Raw genomic sequence first — 17,398 nt, forward strand, 5'->3', positions numbered from 1 at the left:
CACAGCAACATGAGCCTAGGCTTGCTCTTTTATCAGTACACTGACTACTGTAAGGACATCAATTCAGCCTATTTCTGCCTTAAAGCACTTCTTTCAAAGCACATGCCTGTCTGGGGTTCCGGAATCTAAGCCCATGTTTAGGCATTTCTGAACTCACACACAAACAGAAACAGCATTTACGTGGGATTGACTACATGAAGATTAAAAAAGAGACTTTTGGTAGAAGCAAGAACTTTGAACCAAATCCTCGGGTCATTGTCCTAATATGTTTTCCCCTCGGTTGAGGCACAGAGTATTTACTCTTACTGAAGATGCTGAGATTTAAAACAAAAAGCAAAATAATATAGAAGGGAGAGATAATTGGGCCAGAAATTGAGTGTCAATTTATTTATGCTCAATTTATGTATTTTATGTGAGTAAAATTACACATTATACATTATGTATATATGTGAGTATTTAATGATAAGGTGTTGCTGCTTTAAATCAGTTAAGCAGTACGTAGCTTTTAAATACCACATTCACCAGTTACAGGCTACAGTAAAAATATTTAATCAGTGATCAGATATACTGGTCTATAGCATTGACTTTTGAAGTGGAAAGAACTGTCTGCAATACCTTTCTATTATTGTTCCTATTTTCCTATAAAAACAAATCACACCAGACTTCTCTTTTCCCTTAGACTTTTATCATTCACCTGTTGAAATCGCAGAAGACATTAAGCATAAACAAAGAAGATAGATTTCCTTTCAACTTGTGTTAACAGGGATATAAAAATAACATCCCAGATACTGAGGGGAAAAGCATGTGGTCATAAAATATCCACTTAAAAGCCAAAGAGGTGTTGAATCAACACTTGAAGAGAGTTTTTTTCCTATATATATAAATATATTTCAAGGAAGACAGTTCCTGAGGTTTAGTATAAACAGACACCTCTGAGGGGGAGAGATCATTACTATCATGTCCTCTTTAAAAGATTTTACTGATATTATCAAACGAATCTTGCATCTCATGCTGCTGAAAATCTGACAAAGGTTTATAGAAACTCTAGTCTGACCATGGAGGTGAATCTCTTTGAATTTTCAAAAAAATATCAAAAACACAAAAGGACCACCTTATCCTATTTGTATTATTTTGCAAAATGGCACATCTTACTTCTCAACAGCTCTTAAATCCCTGCCAAGAGACAAGTGATCTCAAGACATTAACTAAGCTGATGGAAAAAAAATACATTAGACAAGAGATTATAAATACCACAATTCTATTCCTATGTGACATTGTACTCAAGTCTTGGTTTGAAGAAACAAATCAGAAATTCAGGAAGCCACAACTGAGCCCAAGTTGACAGTACTCAAACTGCCCAACCTCCTGATGCTTGGTTCTTACAGTCTCTAGATGCTACATTTTTTCTCCCCCGTGCCACTATAAGAGGGGAGGTGGCTCAGGCAACACAAGGCGGCCCATCCTGTACTGGTAGAGTGCTGTCATCGTAGATGAAAGTTGCCACTCACCTATGTGGACAAAACACTACATTAAGTACCATTTCTTGTGAGACAATCAGCACAAGGAAGCCACCATACCACTTGAAGTGCCCGTACTGATGTTCTGTTAGATGTAAAACCTTGACAGCATATTAGCGGCATAAAGATCCATGGCTTTAGTCTTCATTTATCACAGCAGTAAAAAAAAAAAAACGGGACTCCTTTAGACTTCTTTAGTACAGTGGCCTACTCTGTTGGAAAAGATTCTCGATGCATAGATAGGGACTTGACATGTACCTCATCACAAAGCCCATACAGCTTTTTCCAGAAATGACAGTAAGACATCTACTATAGATATGCTTAGCAGGTGACTGAAGAGACAGACAAGACTTACAAACATGAGCTTGTAATTATAGCACAAACTGTTTAATGGAAGGAACCTCTGTACAGGTATTGTAGCAACAGAGCTATGAATATTTTAGACATCATGCCTTTTCATAAAGTGCAAGTAGATTCACAAAAATAGTTTCTTGCTCAAGCTAACCTTCACAAATATTCCCTGTAGTGCAATTCCATTTAATGTAAAGTTAAAAATTAGACACCCGTTATTGTATCCTTTAGCCCTAAGGAATAATTATTCATATTAAGCCACAGCCTTCCTTAGAACAGGAAAATACGATCTTGATTCTGAACAGTTCTCACATCACTGTTCAGATGCCAAGAAGAAACTAAGAAAATTTTCTCCTGTTGAAAACCAAAGAGAGAGGACAACCTGAAAGGAGCTCCTAAGCATCTTGTTACCTAGTAAGGAAGAATTCTTAACACTTTGTGGATAGAGTGAGTGTATCGTCATTACTGTTGCTACAAGTCTTCACTAAAAGTTTATTTTCATTTCCACTGAGAGTTTACTCAGCTAAGACGACTCATTGATGCTACCCGTAAACAATTCTCCCCAATTAGAGAAAGGGAATTTGACATTGCAGAGCCAAGCCACTCCGGAGAAATCCACAGTTTATAGTTTTTCTGTCAACAGTGACCACAGGATCAAGTTCATACCCATCTTTCTTCAAAAAAGACTCTCTTACTGACATTAAGCTCCTTGCAATCCTTTGTTAATATTGAAGCGTTAAAGAAAAGCTCAAGATGATTTACAATTGACTTCACATCCATGGCACTTTCCTCTCTCTGTCCCTAAATAGGTACTTCCTACTGCAAAGTGACCAGGCAAGTTTCAGACATTAACTCAGTAGACTAGGTTAGATGCAAGTCATTCAAAAGATTAAGAGTTTGACACAGTAGAGGAACAGAACACAGCAACACACTGTTTTAACTTAAAGACAAAGATACATCCAAACTGGTTAGCTGACTTCTCAGTAGAAACCAACATTTTCCCAGCAGAAACTTTTGAGACGTTCTTACTTTTAAAGGCCACTTAACTGCAGCTTCATAAAAGTAAATATTTCTTGTTTAGTCTCTGTCAAAATTCAGTGTATTCACCTACAGGGAGAAGAGAGACATACAGAAATCTTATGTTACACCAGCAGCATGCTCGGTATTTCATTAGCGTAACACAAGATTGACACCAACCTCTACTGCTTGTCCTAACAAGTACTGCTCCAGATGATGCTTGTCCGTGGGGATGTGGTTCTGCACTGTGGTCTAGTGAGACATTTCAGCTTTTAATTTTATGTACAGCACACACAAGGGCTATCAGTCTGTCATCCAACACAGCTCCTGGGAGCATGTGCCATATTACTAAGCAAAGATTCATGAACAACTTGAGAAGTGCCTTTTTTGCTTACCAAGTCTGCGTTTCCCAGGATTACATCTCCTTGGACAATGAAAGTCTGACGGGTCTTGTATAGTGCTGCAGATCACCACACTGCAGTGGAAATACAGCTACAAGACAAGAATATAAGTATTATGTGCAGGGAAGGTCTTATTTGGCAAAAGTACATTATGTATACCAACCCATAAAGAGATGAACTGAACTCTCTAGTGTCTATATTTACTATTCCCACAGTGCAATGCCTTCAAGGAGGCAACCAATTGCTCCAGACAGCACCTGGCTAGCTAAGATCTTCCACAGTGTTTGCTGGGTACACCCTTCCAGGTGAACACGTTTTATTCACACATTTAGCTTTATTCCCACAGGACTGCCAACAGTGCATGAAAACCAGAGACATCTCACCTGCTCTTGTAACAGAGTTGTGCCTCGTAAAAAAGTGAACATCTTCACTTCAAATCTTTTTAAGCCCTGAGGTTGTTTTACTCTGGGACTGTAGTTCACTTTGTGGAAGATTGTTCTGTAGGAATCTTCACTGTTTTCACACCTTTTTGGGAAAGTGAAAGAAGATGTATTTGATTTACAACTTCACCACTCCAAGTGGATCTTTAAACAAATTAAGGAGATGGGCTATGGAGGAACTTGCTTTCACAGTTTTCTTCATGCCATGAGGGTATGGCTAGAGCCTCCCACGTTCACAGTCTTTGACTTTAGCTAGTCAAGAGTGCTTCTTGTTCTTTCTTTCCAGTTGGAAGCTGTTAGCTAGAAACACTTCCAGCCATTCCTATGACCTGCTGCCACCAGTAGGTAACCCTACCATGCTGACACTGACATGCACTCCACAGCCTGGCAGCTCTTCCCTATCAGGACAAAGCAACACATGCAAGCTGGCTTCTATCTTCTTCCTCTTTCTTCCCACCTAAAGTGAGGGGCCATGTGCTGAACAGTTACCAAATACAGGAAGGAAGCCCTCTTTACCCATTTATAATGATGGGCCACTGTGGGAGGCTGTCCTGGCTTTGGGAGTTTGTAGCCCAGCAGTCATCCAGGTTTAGTTCCAGTCTCGCATCTTCAGGCTGGAGCAGTTCAACTTCAAAATACAGTGCCTCCCTCAGGTATTTTACCACAGGATATTCCAATTCCTGATAAGGATGTGAATAGGATTTCTCTAGAAGAGAATATTGATATTAGAGTTACCTTTTTGAAGGGTAAGTAGCTATGAACTCCCTGCTTCAGTCCTCTTTTCACCACCATTTATTTTGCAACAGTAATGATAAAATCTGGGATGGCATGTGGATGTCGGCAAATGGGGATAGGATAGCAGAAGAATAAGAACTCGTAAAAAAAGTAAAGACCTGAATGGTATTCCTTGGCTCTGAGGACTCAAAAGAGAGCCATTCCCCCTTCTGCAAAGAAACATTGGAATAAGATGCTTATTCAAAACTATTTCTAGAAAGGTACTTTAATTAAAAAAAAAAGGACAAAAAAGTATTGAGGCTACTCCAGTTAGAGTGAGGTTTTGGTTCAGGATTCAGTTAGCCCTTTCTGCCAATACAGTTATTTTACAGCAGTATTACATGTAGCTTCCTTCTTTGACATAGCTTATGATTATTTTCATCAGTGCCAACTCTGCTTAAGGACAGTTAGGAAGTTGACAGGGGAGAGAAGCCAATACCACATCCCCTGTACAAGACTTTTAGCATGCCTAGACAAAGTGGGAAAATCACACTTGTGTCACCAGTGACACCAGTGTCTGATCTGCTATAGATAGTTGACCTTTTGTATTGCATTGTGGAATGGAAAACCTCCGTTAGAGGCCTTAGAGATTTCCACTTCACCCATGGAGAGATTCAAAAGTCATCCAGACATGGTCCTGATCAACTTGCTTTATGTGGCTCTGCTTGAGCAGGGGGGATTGGACAAGATGGACTTCAGAGTTCCCTTCCCATGTCAATCCTTCTGTGAAGTCTAACCATAAAAGTTACCTTTGAAAAGCTTCAATGAAAGAGCAAGAGAGCCAAACCCTGGCTTAATACTGGGTGGTGGGTTCTTCTTAGATTCATATCTGACATCAACAGTCTGCTTGATTGCATATGAGCACGCAAATTTCAGTCTGAGGGAAGAGGTTTAACTAATATTAGATTCTAGGAAACAAAATATCTTGGACATTTTTCTAGGGAATGACACTTACTGGTATATTGGTTTGTCATTGCCAGGTCTGAAATACAGCACATCATTTTCATAAGTCATAGCTGCACTATTGAACTGAAAAATATATATTATGAACAAAATCATTACATGAGACTCTACTTTGGTTTCAACACAGTATCCACATCCCTTCACGTGACTAGTACGTTGCCTTGAGCACAGTATGCTTTGGAATGGTCAAAAATTCCTGACCAACAGGCCTATGCCTACTAAACTAAAGCCGACTACAACTGACAGTTACAGCACAGTCAAGAAGAAACAGATTATTAGCTAACAGTGCCTTGAAGATGGCTTAACACCCCAGAAAGGGATGTACTGGGCTCAAGATATTAGTCACTTCTGTTGACAGAATTGATGTCTAGCATAAGATGGAACATTTGCTTTTATGGCAACCTGAATTTAAGCATGTTGATTTATCTGGTTGCTATTTATGCAAATACACAGGTGGAAGCAACAGGACTGACTCTAGTCTTGGGTCAGACATTAGTCATTAGCAATGCCTAACCAGCTACCAGCTTTTGCAAGGCATATAAGTATATATCAACAAAGTAAACTCACATTCAAGTCCATTACTAAATATAGAGGTGTCAAACTGAAGGGGTTTCAGAAAGCACCTTTTTTTACCAAATAAGATCTTCTGTCCAACTGAATTTAGTCTCCTTAGAAAAGGTGAATAAGTATACTAGTTATCAAAGAGTCAGCTGTGACATTCTTGCAGCTTCTGCTGAACTCTGAGACTCTGCCAGTTCTAGTAACAAACCTACAGGGTAAACTTCAAGTGACCAAGCCCTTACCTTTCTACTTGTTCCACAAGTGTTCACGTTGAACTTGAAGGTTGCAGTGTTCTCTGTCACCAGGCTGGGTTTGCACTGCCTGTCCCTCAAGACAAATAGGCTGGTATCCAGGTCTGCAATTCCCACCAATTTCACTGCAGTAATAACCACAGTGCCATTGGGTAGGCACTCTGAAAGAGAGAATACACTTTTCCACACAAATCGAGATTCAAGCTCCTTTATTCTCTGTAGTCTAGCACAACAGAATAGTTCTGCATGGATTTGCTCAAACTCAAACAAGAACAACCCACCCAGAATAAAAACCCCAAAACCCCTTTAAAAGCTTAATGCTTTTGAAGGTGCGAGGGGAAGTGCTGTCTCCCACTCTCCTTCTTCCTCTCCTCTTCTAGACTGGATAGTTGCTCCAACCTGCATTTTGACTTGCTTTGTAGTATATTACTTAATAGGAAATTTGACAGCCAGATAAGGTATCACACAAGTGTAAACTCAGACTGTGTGGGTTTCTATGGCTTAGTTATGCAACTCAAAGAGCATTAACAGCAAATCCCCAACATGTTATTACGTATTAGCTCCAAAGGTGAAATTCTGCAGGAAATTGAGAAGTCCTTCCTATTAGCCAAGGTCATGCCATCCTTTAAGGTTAAGTGGAGTGAAGCCTTTATTCCAGAGGTACGAAAAACCTAGAGATGACAACCACAGGTTAAACAAGATAAAGACATCCCATTCAATTGAAGTATGCAAAAGCTAAGAGGGAGGGTTATTACGAGTCAAAGATAATGGTGCTTAATCAGAATCAAATCCACAGGAGATATTTTTGATCTAGAAGCCGACACAACTAGCTTTTTCAGTAGTCTTTCAATGGAGTGCAGTACAAACTACGTTGCACGTCTAATTACCTTTAAAAGATAGCTCATCCTTAAAGATCTTGCAGAATGTTTTTCTTAACTACTTCTGCCAATACCAACCAAGGGAAATTAAAAAGTTCTTTCAAGGGCAAGAAATAGTCTTCCATTAATACTTTGAAGTCCATTTCAATGGGGAGCTTTATTTTAGGACCCCAGAAGACAGCATGTAACGTTTACATCTTGCAGCTAGAGCATGCCCTCCAATTCCTACGCAGTGGCATCCTTACCTCATAGTTCACATGGGGTGAAAGGAAAGGGACAGAGATTGCCAAGTGAGTGCCATTGTCCTTGAGACTGTAGTTGTACTTCTGTGCATCCTCTGGGGTCAGGTGCCAGTCTGAGATGAACGGTAGCCAGTTTTGGTCCACATTCCCATGGGTCATAATGAGATGAAGGTTTCTCCTATCACAAAATCCTCTTGCGCTGGGCAGTACTGTAGTACAGACAAGAGTCAACCATACTAGCTGCCATCAGAGTTTAATGGGGCTATTTAGGACTATTTAGTATCCCTGGCTGAAGTTAGCCCAGTTAACAATTCACAGCCAGGCTGGTACAGTTTTACTCAAGTTCCACTAGTTTACCTGCATCTTTGACAGTGGACACTGATATGACTGGGACATTAAAGATCTCACTTGTTGGATGGATTAGGAATCCAAGCGTGACATTCAGGGTGTACGCTCTCATGTCTGCTCTCATGTACTGGGAAAATATTTAGAAATAAAAAAATCACCAATTCAAAATCATTTCTATACTATATATACTATATATGCTGCAGTGTCTTAGTACATACCTCTTTCTTAATGCTTGGTGCATCAAATAGGACTTGTATTCCATAGCTTTTGCTTCCATTAGCATATCTTATCTGGTATATTAGATATCCATGTTGAACAGCTTCAGATACAGCAACAGTTGCCCCCTCAATGGTTAAGTTCACAAGGTCCACATCTGGGAGGAAAGTTCCCACTGTCACATTCATTATCCTTGCAGTCAGATTTGAGTCTGAAAAGGAACACAAGAATATTAAGCTCTTATCACCACCAAAAACTTCAGTAGATTCAACATTAGGCTACTTACTGCTGGTTATAGCAAGCTCTACTTGTTCAAATGGTGTTTCTATTTCCTTGATGACAGTATATTTGGTTAGTTCCCATTTGTTATCTTCCCACTGATGTTCCAAGAACAGGTTGATGCTGTATTTTTTCCCATACTGTCCACTGCTCACAGAGGTCTAGAATTTCAAATTAACATCCTTTAGTATAACATAATTTTACATTAAAGTGCATCTTAAAGTCAGCTAGAGCCACAGCTCCAAACAGTTGCCATTCTGAGCTCTGTGGCCTTGCACTTACACTGGGAAAGAAATCTGTGAAAAAGACACCTGTAAGGAATCATGAACTCAAGTGCCACTTGCTGTATCATTATTATGGGCTCTATTTTGGCCTAATAATTAAGATTGTCTCAGAAGATTTCCTTTTCAAAACGGTCCTCCACTTTGAAGTTTCAAAGCAGCAGGAGACTACTTCACTAGTGAAATAGTCCTCCTCCTGCAACTTCCTTTGCAGTTCAGTTGTTACCACTTTCGCCCAGGATTCGGTTCACTCCCAGGAACTAACTTTAAGTGTATGGTCTCAGGTCATCCTCATACCATACAGTCCAGCAGACAAATAGTCTGTGTAATACACACTAAAACTCGTGTATGCTTTACCATCCAATTAGGGACTGTCTCCAAGGAACTAAAGGCAAAAGCTGTGTTAAACTGAGGAAGGAGCAAATCAATAGTTCTGTATAGAGCTCTGTCCATCCGTGCCTATAAAGAATTTCTTTTCTTACAAAGTAGTGCTTACAAACACAGCTGTCTTTGGTCAGGGCTTTGGGGACTTTCTAATATATCCTTTCTTTCTGTTCACCTCCACCTTCATTTGAAAGGAACAGGATGAAGAACTATTCCTTTCCCCCACCAAAAGCCCCCTCAAAACAAACAAAGGGTAGTTTACCTGCCACCTAACATAGAAGACTAACCTTGTAATAGCCACCTTCTGCACCTATCGGTATCTTCATTGTGACTGTATTTAGGTCATTCAATAACACATATTTCCTGGAAGCCATTTCTTTGGCAGAGAGTTTGCGTAGATCCACACCAGCTTCAACAAGCACATCCTTAAAGATAGTTACTCCAGCAGAGACTGGTTGAATATATTTTGGAACAGTCCAGATGATTGTTCTGTTAACGTAGTCCACACCATCTTAGGCACAACATATGAAAACCGTCAGCTCATTAATCTAGTTGCAAGTCAATCCCTGTACATTGCAGCTTCAGAGCAAGGCACTATATTTCTTACCTACAGGACACGCCACGGAAGTATCTACCATCAGGATAATCCATTGCTGTTTGTAAAATGTACTCGATCTCACTGTAAAAAAGCTAATTCCCTGAGCCTGTAGGAAGAGATCTGGTTAGATCCACTCATCCTGGCACCTTGCTGGGCTAGAATGAGCATACCAACCTCTAGCAGCTGCATTTGCATGGCAGTGTACGGTATTCGCAGCAGAACCCTGGTGTCTGTGGTGTTGAACCCATAGCCTGCACTCCAAGCATCACTCACAAGCAGAGCCTTTTTTTCTTCTGGCTGATGAAACACTATTTGCCATATTGAGGTTTCTCCTGCTTCTGCCTACCCAGAAAAATTAATCAACAGTTTGAATATGCTGTTTAATTTACTATATTGAACTATTTATTGTATTGAACTGCCCAACAGTTTTATTGCCTTATTCTAAATAAGGCTGGTGGCATAGCCCTTTAACATTCCCCCTTCTCAGTCTCTCACATAGAGAAAACTCTCCATATTAAGAGCATCAAAGATTGCACTTACAAATAGAGTCAAAGAAGAAAAAAACCTGTCCACAGTTTACTTCAGGACCATAAGGTCTTACATACTGCTTTCACTGCACAGTCTCTTGCTTGGAGAAGGCTTAACTTCTAGTCTTTTTGAGCAATCATTTATCCTTTCTTCCTTGGAGACATGGCCTATAGCTGTATATATATCTAATGTGTAAATTCTCCATGATAAAACTTACTCTTACTCTTCCTACGCAGGTGTTTTTCACAAAGAAGTTTTATCTTGTGCAGACATACAATAGAAGGATGTTGTGCCAGAGATGGCACTGTCTTCCACTAGGAAAAATGCCTGTAATTTTACCTCTGGAAAGGCAAGCGTCCAGTCCTCAGATTTATCTTGAGTGAAGTCTTTTACAGTCTGTGGAATCTCCTTCCTGACAGAAACCTGCAGGGAAAAAAATCTCTATAAAGAGTTTGCTGGTGGCACTTGTTTGCTTGTCTCCAACAATCTAAAAGTCTTTAATACTTTCAGACTAGTATAGGATTGAAAAGGGAGTCTGGAAATTCCTACAGAGAGATCTCCACTCCCTTCAACAAAATGGCATAAAATGCCATCATGCATTGTGCATTATCTATAGTCCATTTGATTTCAGGTTCTTAGTTTTTGCTTATCTTCCCAATTCTACTTCCAGTTAAAGCCCATACTCTCTTCCAAGAAAAAGTCCTTTCCCCACCCCTGTAAACTCAGTAGGAAAACCTCCTTCAGAAAGTAGACAATTCTGTTATGATCTCAAATAAAAATTTATTGAGGCAACATCCAGTGATTTCAATCCATTAACTCCCCCCTTTGAATACTATTTCACAACTTTATTGACTATTGATGCTGGCCAGTAGGCTATGCAATCGTAGTATAAATGCGTAATATATCGTAATATATATCATATATATAAATGAATCACTAAAGACACACGCTGTGCATTCACTAGTGAGCTGTTCATGGTGGGGCATTCAAATTCTGTTTCCAATCCATATTTTTAGCACCTAATCATCTTTCAAAGAGATCATATTCCAGCATTTGCCTCCTTTCCTCACTTTAAGTACCTTCCCATGAGTACTTCTAGTACTCACCTCCATGTAGTTACTTTCACATACTAACTCTCTTGGGCTCCATGGGACATAAGGGCAACTTGCACTTTTCAGATGAGTTGCAGCATTTTTCATATCAGGACTATGTGATGCTTTGATTTCTATAGTTACTGTGAACACATCTTTCTGCATGAACATAGGGAACATTCACTTGTTAGACCGACTTCTCCCTCTTTAGGCACCACCTATACTTACAACCTAAAAGTAGCTTACCAAACCCACCCAGTAGCCCCTGTACAGAAGACCAACTCCCTATCGAAGCATCATTGCTTTCTACCCAATTAACTGCACAGGCTATATGCATACAGATGTATAGCTACATAGCAGTAAAAATACTTTGGGGACCACCTTCAAACTTTCATATATCTCCACAGCTGAATAAAAATAAAGGCCCCCTAAGATATAGCTGATGTTGTATTTTATGACATTGTAGCAGTGAGCAAGCAATACCAGTAGAAAAAGCCTTTGAATTTTTACTCTAGCATGTCTGGCACTAAATACTAGAACAGGGTGCACAACAGCTGCCAGACAGAAATGTCTGTTCTTATTCAAGAGAAAGCAGTTGTCCTTTAAGGGCATTTGTCTGATGTGCCTCTTGAGTTGCTCATCTGTGCTTTGCAGTAGGACATTCAAATCTCAGCACTATGGAACATCCTCAGACCTCTTGATACGTTCAAAGAAAATTAAATAATTGTCTGCTAATAAATGTTCGAGACAACACCTCATTTAATACCGATCAATAATTTGGTAATCTTTTGTATGAAAGTCATATCCAACAGCTCTGTAGTCAAAACATCTGTAGTAGACTTACCTCTAAGCGAGAATGGCAGCTTAGTGCAGAAGCACGAAACTCAATGTTACTCCAATTGCTGTAAGTTACTGTATAACCACACTGTGATGCCATGGTCTCATCCAGCTCCCAGGCTATGCCAGATTGATCTACAGGCGATTAATGAAGAACAGTATTAATAAAGTATAATTCCTGCTCTGCAAACTCAGGGCACCTGGGCTCAGACAAGAGGGAATTGCAAAGTAATATTAAAAGATAGGTAAAAAGAAAAAAGTCTATCGAAAATAAGAAAGGTCAAATTACAAACAGACTGGGACAGGGAACACCAGCAGCTCAAGGACTGAAGATGGGGGGGGGAAAGAAAAATAAATCACCAACATGGAAGGATATTAAATCCTAAATGGGGCAAGAACTCCAGTAAGCACAGAACAGTCAGGTGCTCAGGATTGATGGAGGCTGACAATCTAGAAACATCAGGAGTCTGATTTGCAGCTGGCACAGCCCCACATTTCTCTGATGCCTGCCCACTCAACCATTTCTTCAAGGCTCATACCAGAGTGCTGAGAAGAGTAAAGCTCAGCTCAGATTTTTTTTTTTTAGGCTATGAAACTGTCTTCGTGGGTTTGGTTTTTATCATTTTGTATTTCAGGTTTTTTTTTTCCCCCTTCAAAAAATTATTGCTTTTTACTTTCAAGCTGTACATATCCCAGTTGCAGAATGTCTGTCTTTATGTATGGTTGGAGACCTCTGAACAAAGAGCAGAAATTAAACAGTTCATTACACAGGTTTTAACATTCTAGAATGGCTGTTATTTTATGGATGTCACAGACTATCTAGTTACACAGCTGACTAGCACAGAGAGCTAGTTCAAGGGCAAGTTTACATTTTATGTATATAATCTTACACCTGATGTTTATAGTCCAAAAGTTCTTACTGCTCTTCCTGGGTGCTTGTGGTGCTTTTCACTCAAATGTATCGCTTGTTTACTAAACCCATAGCCAGAGGGCCCAGCTAATTTTTCTTAACTTCATTAAGAATTTATATGCTTCCACTAGCTACCTTAACTGTAAGCAAGGAAGGTGGAAAGCCACTAGTGCAAAAATCAGTGATGTAGTGCCAGCTTCAATTAGTGAACTTTCAGAATAGTACGTGCTGTTTCCGAGGAACGTTTTACCAGAAGGGAAATGTACCAGTATTACCATGCCTAGAAACTAGCACATACATGTCTATTTGATAGCTGTGATTAGACTCGACATTGCTAAATTATCACACAAGTCTACAGGACAGGCTATAGAGAAATAAAGGTAGCATTTGACCTTAATGACGATAAGGTCCAACGTACTAAGCTCTATGATCTTAGAATAATCCAGAGAATTCTAGTATAGGAGGACCCTCAGAATTCTAAACGTTTACCATGTGCAATTCCCTCTCTGAGGTCTTCTTTATTGACTTACCAACAACAGAAAAAGATAGGTATTTGTCCTCAAAGTATTCTGCTAGCAGTGTTATACGCAAAAAGTTCCCCAAGCACTCCGAACTCATAGGTCCTGTGTTGAGAACATTGACAGGCTATTAAATAGGGGATTAAAGGTAACACACAAACAGAAATTTGTAACTACTCAGATTGTTTTATAAAGTCAGTGTTATGATAATCATATTCCAGCATCTCTGGTCAGGAGGTCTTAGACGTTTTTAAAACAAACTTTACTTCCAGAAGGAAGGCCAGCCTGGAATTAGTATTCCAGTAGTAACTGTGTTTGATCAGCTGGCAATGCTACCTGCAGCCGCCAATCGCGGAAATAGGACTTTGGAATACAGTCAAAAAGTCCTACATTGGCTGCCCCAATCTGAACACCTTAAATAGAATAAGACAATAAGAAAATCCTCTCACCTTCCTAAAAGGGGAAAGAATCCGACTCCAAAACTCAAAAAACCCAACCAACCAAAAAACCCTCAAACCACGCATACCTATAGACAAGATGAGCCACAAACCAAATCTGGGTACAGAGCAGCTGTATCACCTATCAGCCTACCCTCTTCTCCTACCCAAGTACCAGTACCAGGAGCCAGTTGGGAAAGGACCACACAGGAGCAATGAGGATGGCTTGAGAACCTCAAGTCCCAAGCAGTCACAACAGCATAAACGAAGCTATGGCTGCCAAACCTCTTAAAGGCAGGAAATGGGTACAAACTCTTCTAAATATAGGACCAGGGAAGACTTTCATTTGACATATATTTCTAATAAACTGGGATTTGTTGTTTCAAACAGAAATTTCTATAGCATAGTGAGCTAATGCCAACTGGACCTTTTATAGCAAGGGTACATTTTGAGGGCTGAGAGGATAATTTTTCCTAGAGAGTTCAGCACCATACCCTGAAGTTAACCAGATATGCAACTCCCAATTCAGAGATGGTCATACTAAGGAACATCAGGCAGATGCTGGAAAACATACCTTTATTTTGCCCTTATTCCAAGCTACCAAAGTGATTCAATGCAGAAACCTCCTCCACTATCTTCATACTTTGATCTTTGGTAAACGCTAATATGTTGATACAGCACCTACAGTGATTAGGGCAGACAATCCTCAAACCAACTCTGTGTCTGTTGGTCTGAGACCAACCCTGTCTTGTAAGGAAGAAGTTAAAGCAAACAGCAGCTTTCGCTAAGAAAGCTGTATCTTCTCAGGCAAAGCACTGGTATTTTTACCCTATTTAAAAGGCCTTACTTATTGTATGGTCAATAACAATAACTAGGTTCAAGAAAATAAGAACAACAGAGCCCCTATTAGTTCACCAGTGCCTGTTATGAGAGTGAGGAAGGGTAGAAATATTTGCTCAAACTGTGAGTAATTACCAATAGACACCTCCATGTTTGGAGTTTCTCAGAAAAACGTGCAAGTACTACAAGAGCTTCAGACTCTTCTGAAACACACACAAACACAGATATCACCTATGAAAAAGGCTGGAAATTGTTACTTGAAAGCATAACTGTTAACAGCAGCATTACCAGATCTCTCTTGGGTCCATGTTTCAGAGATTAACATCCCTGTTAGTACCAGCCTGTAAGAGAAGATGAGCATTAGCAGCAGCTTCAGCTGTGAAAACAGCTTGCAAACAAATTTCTGTGCTCAGGAAATTCCTGCTACTAAGGTACTCTTAAGCTTGGATCTACAGATATAGACTTGGAAATTGCAAAACAGAACCTCCTTAGTCACCACTAGAAAGTTAAAGAAGGTAAACCAGAGATATTAATATATTTGATGCCTTAGGTAAGACCACTTTTGCTTCGTAGCCATGAAGCTCTCACCTCTGAACCAGACTCAGCTCCATGGTGCATTTGCTCAGCCTGTACCTGTGGTGCTTCTTCTCTTATAGTCACACACAGACAAAAAATTCCTTCATCAACTTTACACAGAAATCAAAGCCTTCCTGACCTCTCAGAATCTCAGGTTAAAAAGACAGGCTGCCCTCTTTATACCGATGAAACTAATTTTCAGGTGCTTACCTTCCTAAAACAGAGCTGTAATTCAAATCACCTGTTCATTTGCTTTACTGACTACATCTCCCCCCACCTGGGTCTCTAGGTTCCCGTTTTGATGTCTGCCAGCTCCCACCTAGCAGGACATTGGGGGCAGTAGGATGACTGGTGCTGTTCTGGTAAAGCACGTGGCAAATGCTTCTCTTCACCTTGTCTCCTCTGTGAAGGATTTTGGATAGCCTTAAGTCTGCCAAGGTAAATGTGTAAGCTGTAGCTTTAAGGCAATCTTTAAGGTAAATGGTCAAAACTAACCGTAAAACAGAATCCAGCTGGAAGCTGATGAGTGTCACAAACTAAATGAAGAACTGACTGGGTGACACTGGGACATCTAGATTAGAAATCACCCCCCAGTTTGGGAAAAGCTTACCCCAGAGCTGTAGGGGGGTGGATCTGACTGGATTGGAGAGAAGGATCCTACCTTTGCTGCATGCTGATGGCAGAGACATTATACCTGTGCCCCTGGATCAGTGATGGTTTCTGTCATCAGTGTAGGCACAACCTGGTAACTCTGAGTGATCCAAGAGAATGTGAAGTCCTTGGGGCTGCTGATGGTCAGAAGATGGCCAGGTCACTCACCTGTGCAAAGGGGTGATGTCTGTTCACATTTTCTGTGAGTGTTGAGCACTGTTTGTGTATTAATACAGCAACATCAATAGCATGAACAATAATAGCTGCAATGTTGTTTTATGTTATAAAGGGTGTTAGAATTCAATATTTCCTGTCTCGGTCATCATTCAGTTCAGCCGTCAGTCACTCTGTGCAAATACATCCTCAGCTCTCAAAGCCACAGTTCACCTGTGAAAATATTTTCTCCTCTTTCATGGCTAAAATATTGCTTCGATTTCCCCGTTTTCTTTGTGGATCTTTTCCCAGTTTTCCTTGTGGATCTTTTCCCTGTTTTCTTTGTGGATCTATATATTTTCTAGCAACTTTACCAGGATATAAGGAATATCGTGTGTGTCAACATATACCTATCTTCTTTTTCAAACATCTTTGTCAAGACAGAAGCTTGGCAGGATTTCCTAACGAGTGGTCAGAACTGCCTGCATCCCTCTCTCTCTCTCTCTCTCTCTGTATTTCATATACTTGACCAACCTCATATCGGGGATGCTTGTGCCTGTAGCATTTGGGTTTTGCTCCTTCCTTTGCCCAAGTGAAGGCTGTTGGAGCAGCAGAGCTGGAGGATCTATTTGTAATTAACACCCATGTCCTCGAGAGGGAGCCTGAGACTCTCCGACGGCTCAGCCAGCTCCCTCCAGCCTCTGCAGCCTCCTTAGTTCACTTTGTTCTTTAACCTAGAAAAAGTTACATAGGGTCATTTTAGACAGACATATGTCTTTGTGCTACTTATCACAGCTCACCTGACTGCACCGCTCACGCATCTTCTGGATTATTAAAAATTAATTGAAGGTAAACCCCAAAGTTTGCTGAAAGATGTTGGATATTACCGCAGAAACAACCAAACTGATTTGTGGTGGTGGTGGTGGTGTTCCCTTCTGAAATTCCCTATCTGATAAATTTTTAACTTTACAGGGAGAGAAGCACTATCCATCAAGGATGCTATATAAATAACGAATTACAACAATAAATAAAACTATGATCAGGGAGTCAGGGCTTAAATATTAGATAGCGCATCCCTGTTTATTATTGTTGGAGTGGAGATCATTTGAATTATGGCTTTATTTCACTGTGCAGTGCATTTTTGCAACATTACAAAAAGGTTATTACACTTTTCCAGAACTTGATTTTAGGGGCTACCAGGAAGGCGCCTGAGATTTTTCTCTAGCTTGTATCAACTCTACCTGAATTTAAAGCAGATCTGCCATGTTGACAAGCCCATCACACCAATCATATGGTAAGCGTCGAATTTGCTCATGCTTTTCCACCCTAATTAGATTCTAGCTGTGTTTCCATTAA

The 17,398-nt window shown here is 40.2% G+C and overlaps 1 protein-coding gene across 1 annotated transcript; it reads right to left on the minus strand.

Annotated features, from left to right (window-relative positions):
• Positions 1–2,955: 2,955 nt before the first annotated feature.
• LOC104055544 (uncharacterized) lies at positions 2,956–15,273 on the minus strand. The gene is made up of 21 exons (XM_009556678.2): positions 15,251–15,273; positions 14,951–15,003; positions 13,398–13,490; positions 11,965–12,092; positions 11,136–11,279; positions 10,369–10,452; positions 9,676–9,843; positions 9,511–9,607; positions 9,191–9,414; positions 8,246–8,399; positions 7,962–8,170; positions 7,753–7,870; positions 7,399–7,604; positions 6,829–6,946; positions 6,267–6,436; positions 5,456–5,529; positions 5,250–5,377; positions 4,243–4,432; positions 3,670–3,811; positions 3,281–3,377; positions 2,956–2,975 (listed from the first exon to the last, which is right to left on the minus strand). Exons 1-21 carry the CDS (start codon positions 15,271–15,273, stop codon positions 2,956–2,958), a joined length of 2,640 nt encoding a protein of 879 aa, XP_009554973.2.
• Positions 15,274–17,398: the final 2,125 nt, after the last annotated feature.

Source organism: Cuculus canorus, chromosome 3 (genome assembly GCF_017976375.1).
Source record: "Cuculus canorus isolate bCucCan1 chromosome 3, bCucCan1.pri, whole genome shotgun sequence".
Taxonomy (NCBI): domain Eukaryota; kingdom Metazoa; phylum Chordata; class Aves; order Cuculiformes; family Cuculidae; genus Cuculus; species Cuculus canorus.

Excerpts from the sequence above, each read along its gene's own strand:
- LOC104055544 (XM_009556678.2), bottom strand. The coding sequence starts at position 15,273 with ATGGAGCTGAGTCTGGTTCAGAG. Across the intron at positions 8,400-9,190 it reads CAGAAGGTGGCTATTACAAG|ACCTCTGTGAGCAGTGGACA; the intron begins GTTAGTCTTCTA and ends TTGAAATTCTAG. Across the intron at positions 3,378-3,669 it reads CAACTCTGTTACAAGAGCAG|CTGTATTTCCACTGCAGTGT; the intron begins GTGAGATGTCTC and ends CTTGTCTTGTAG.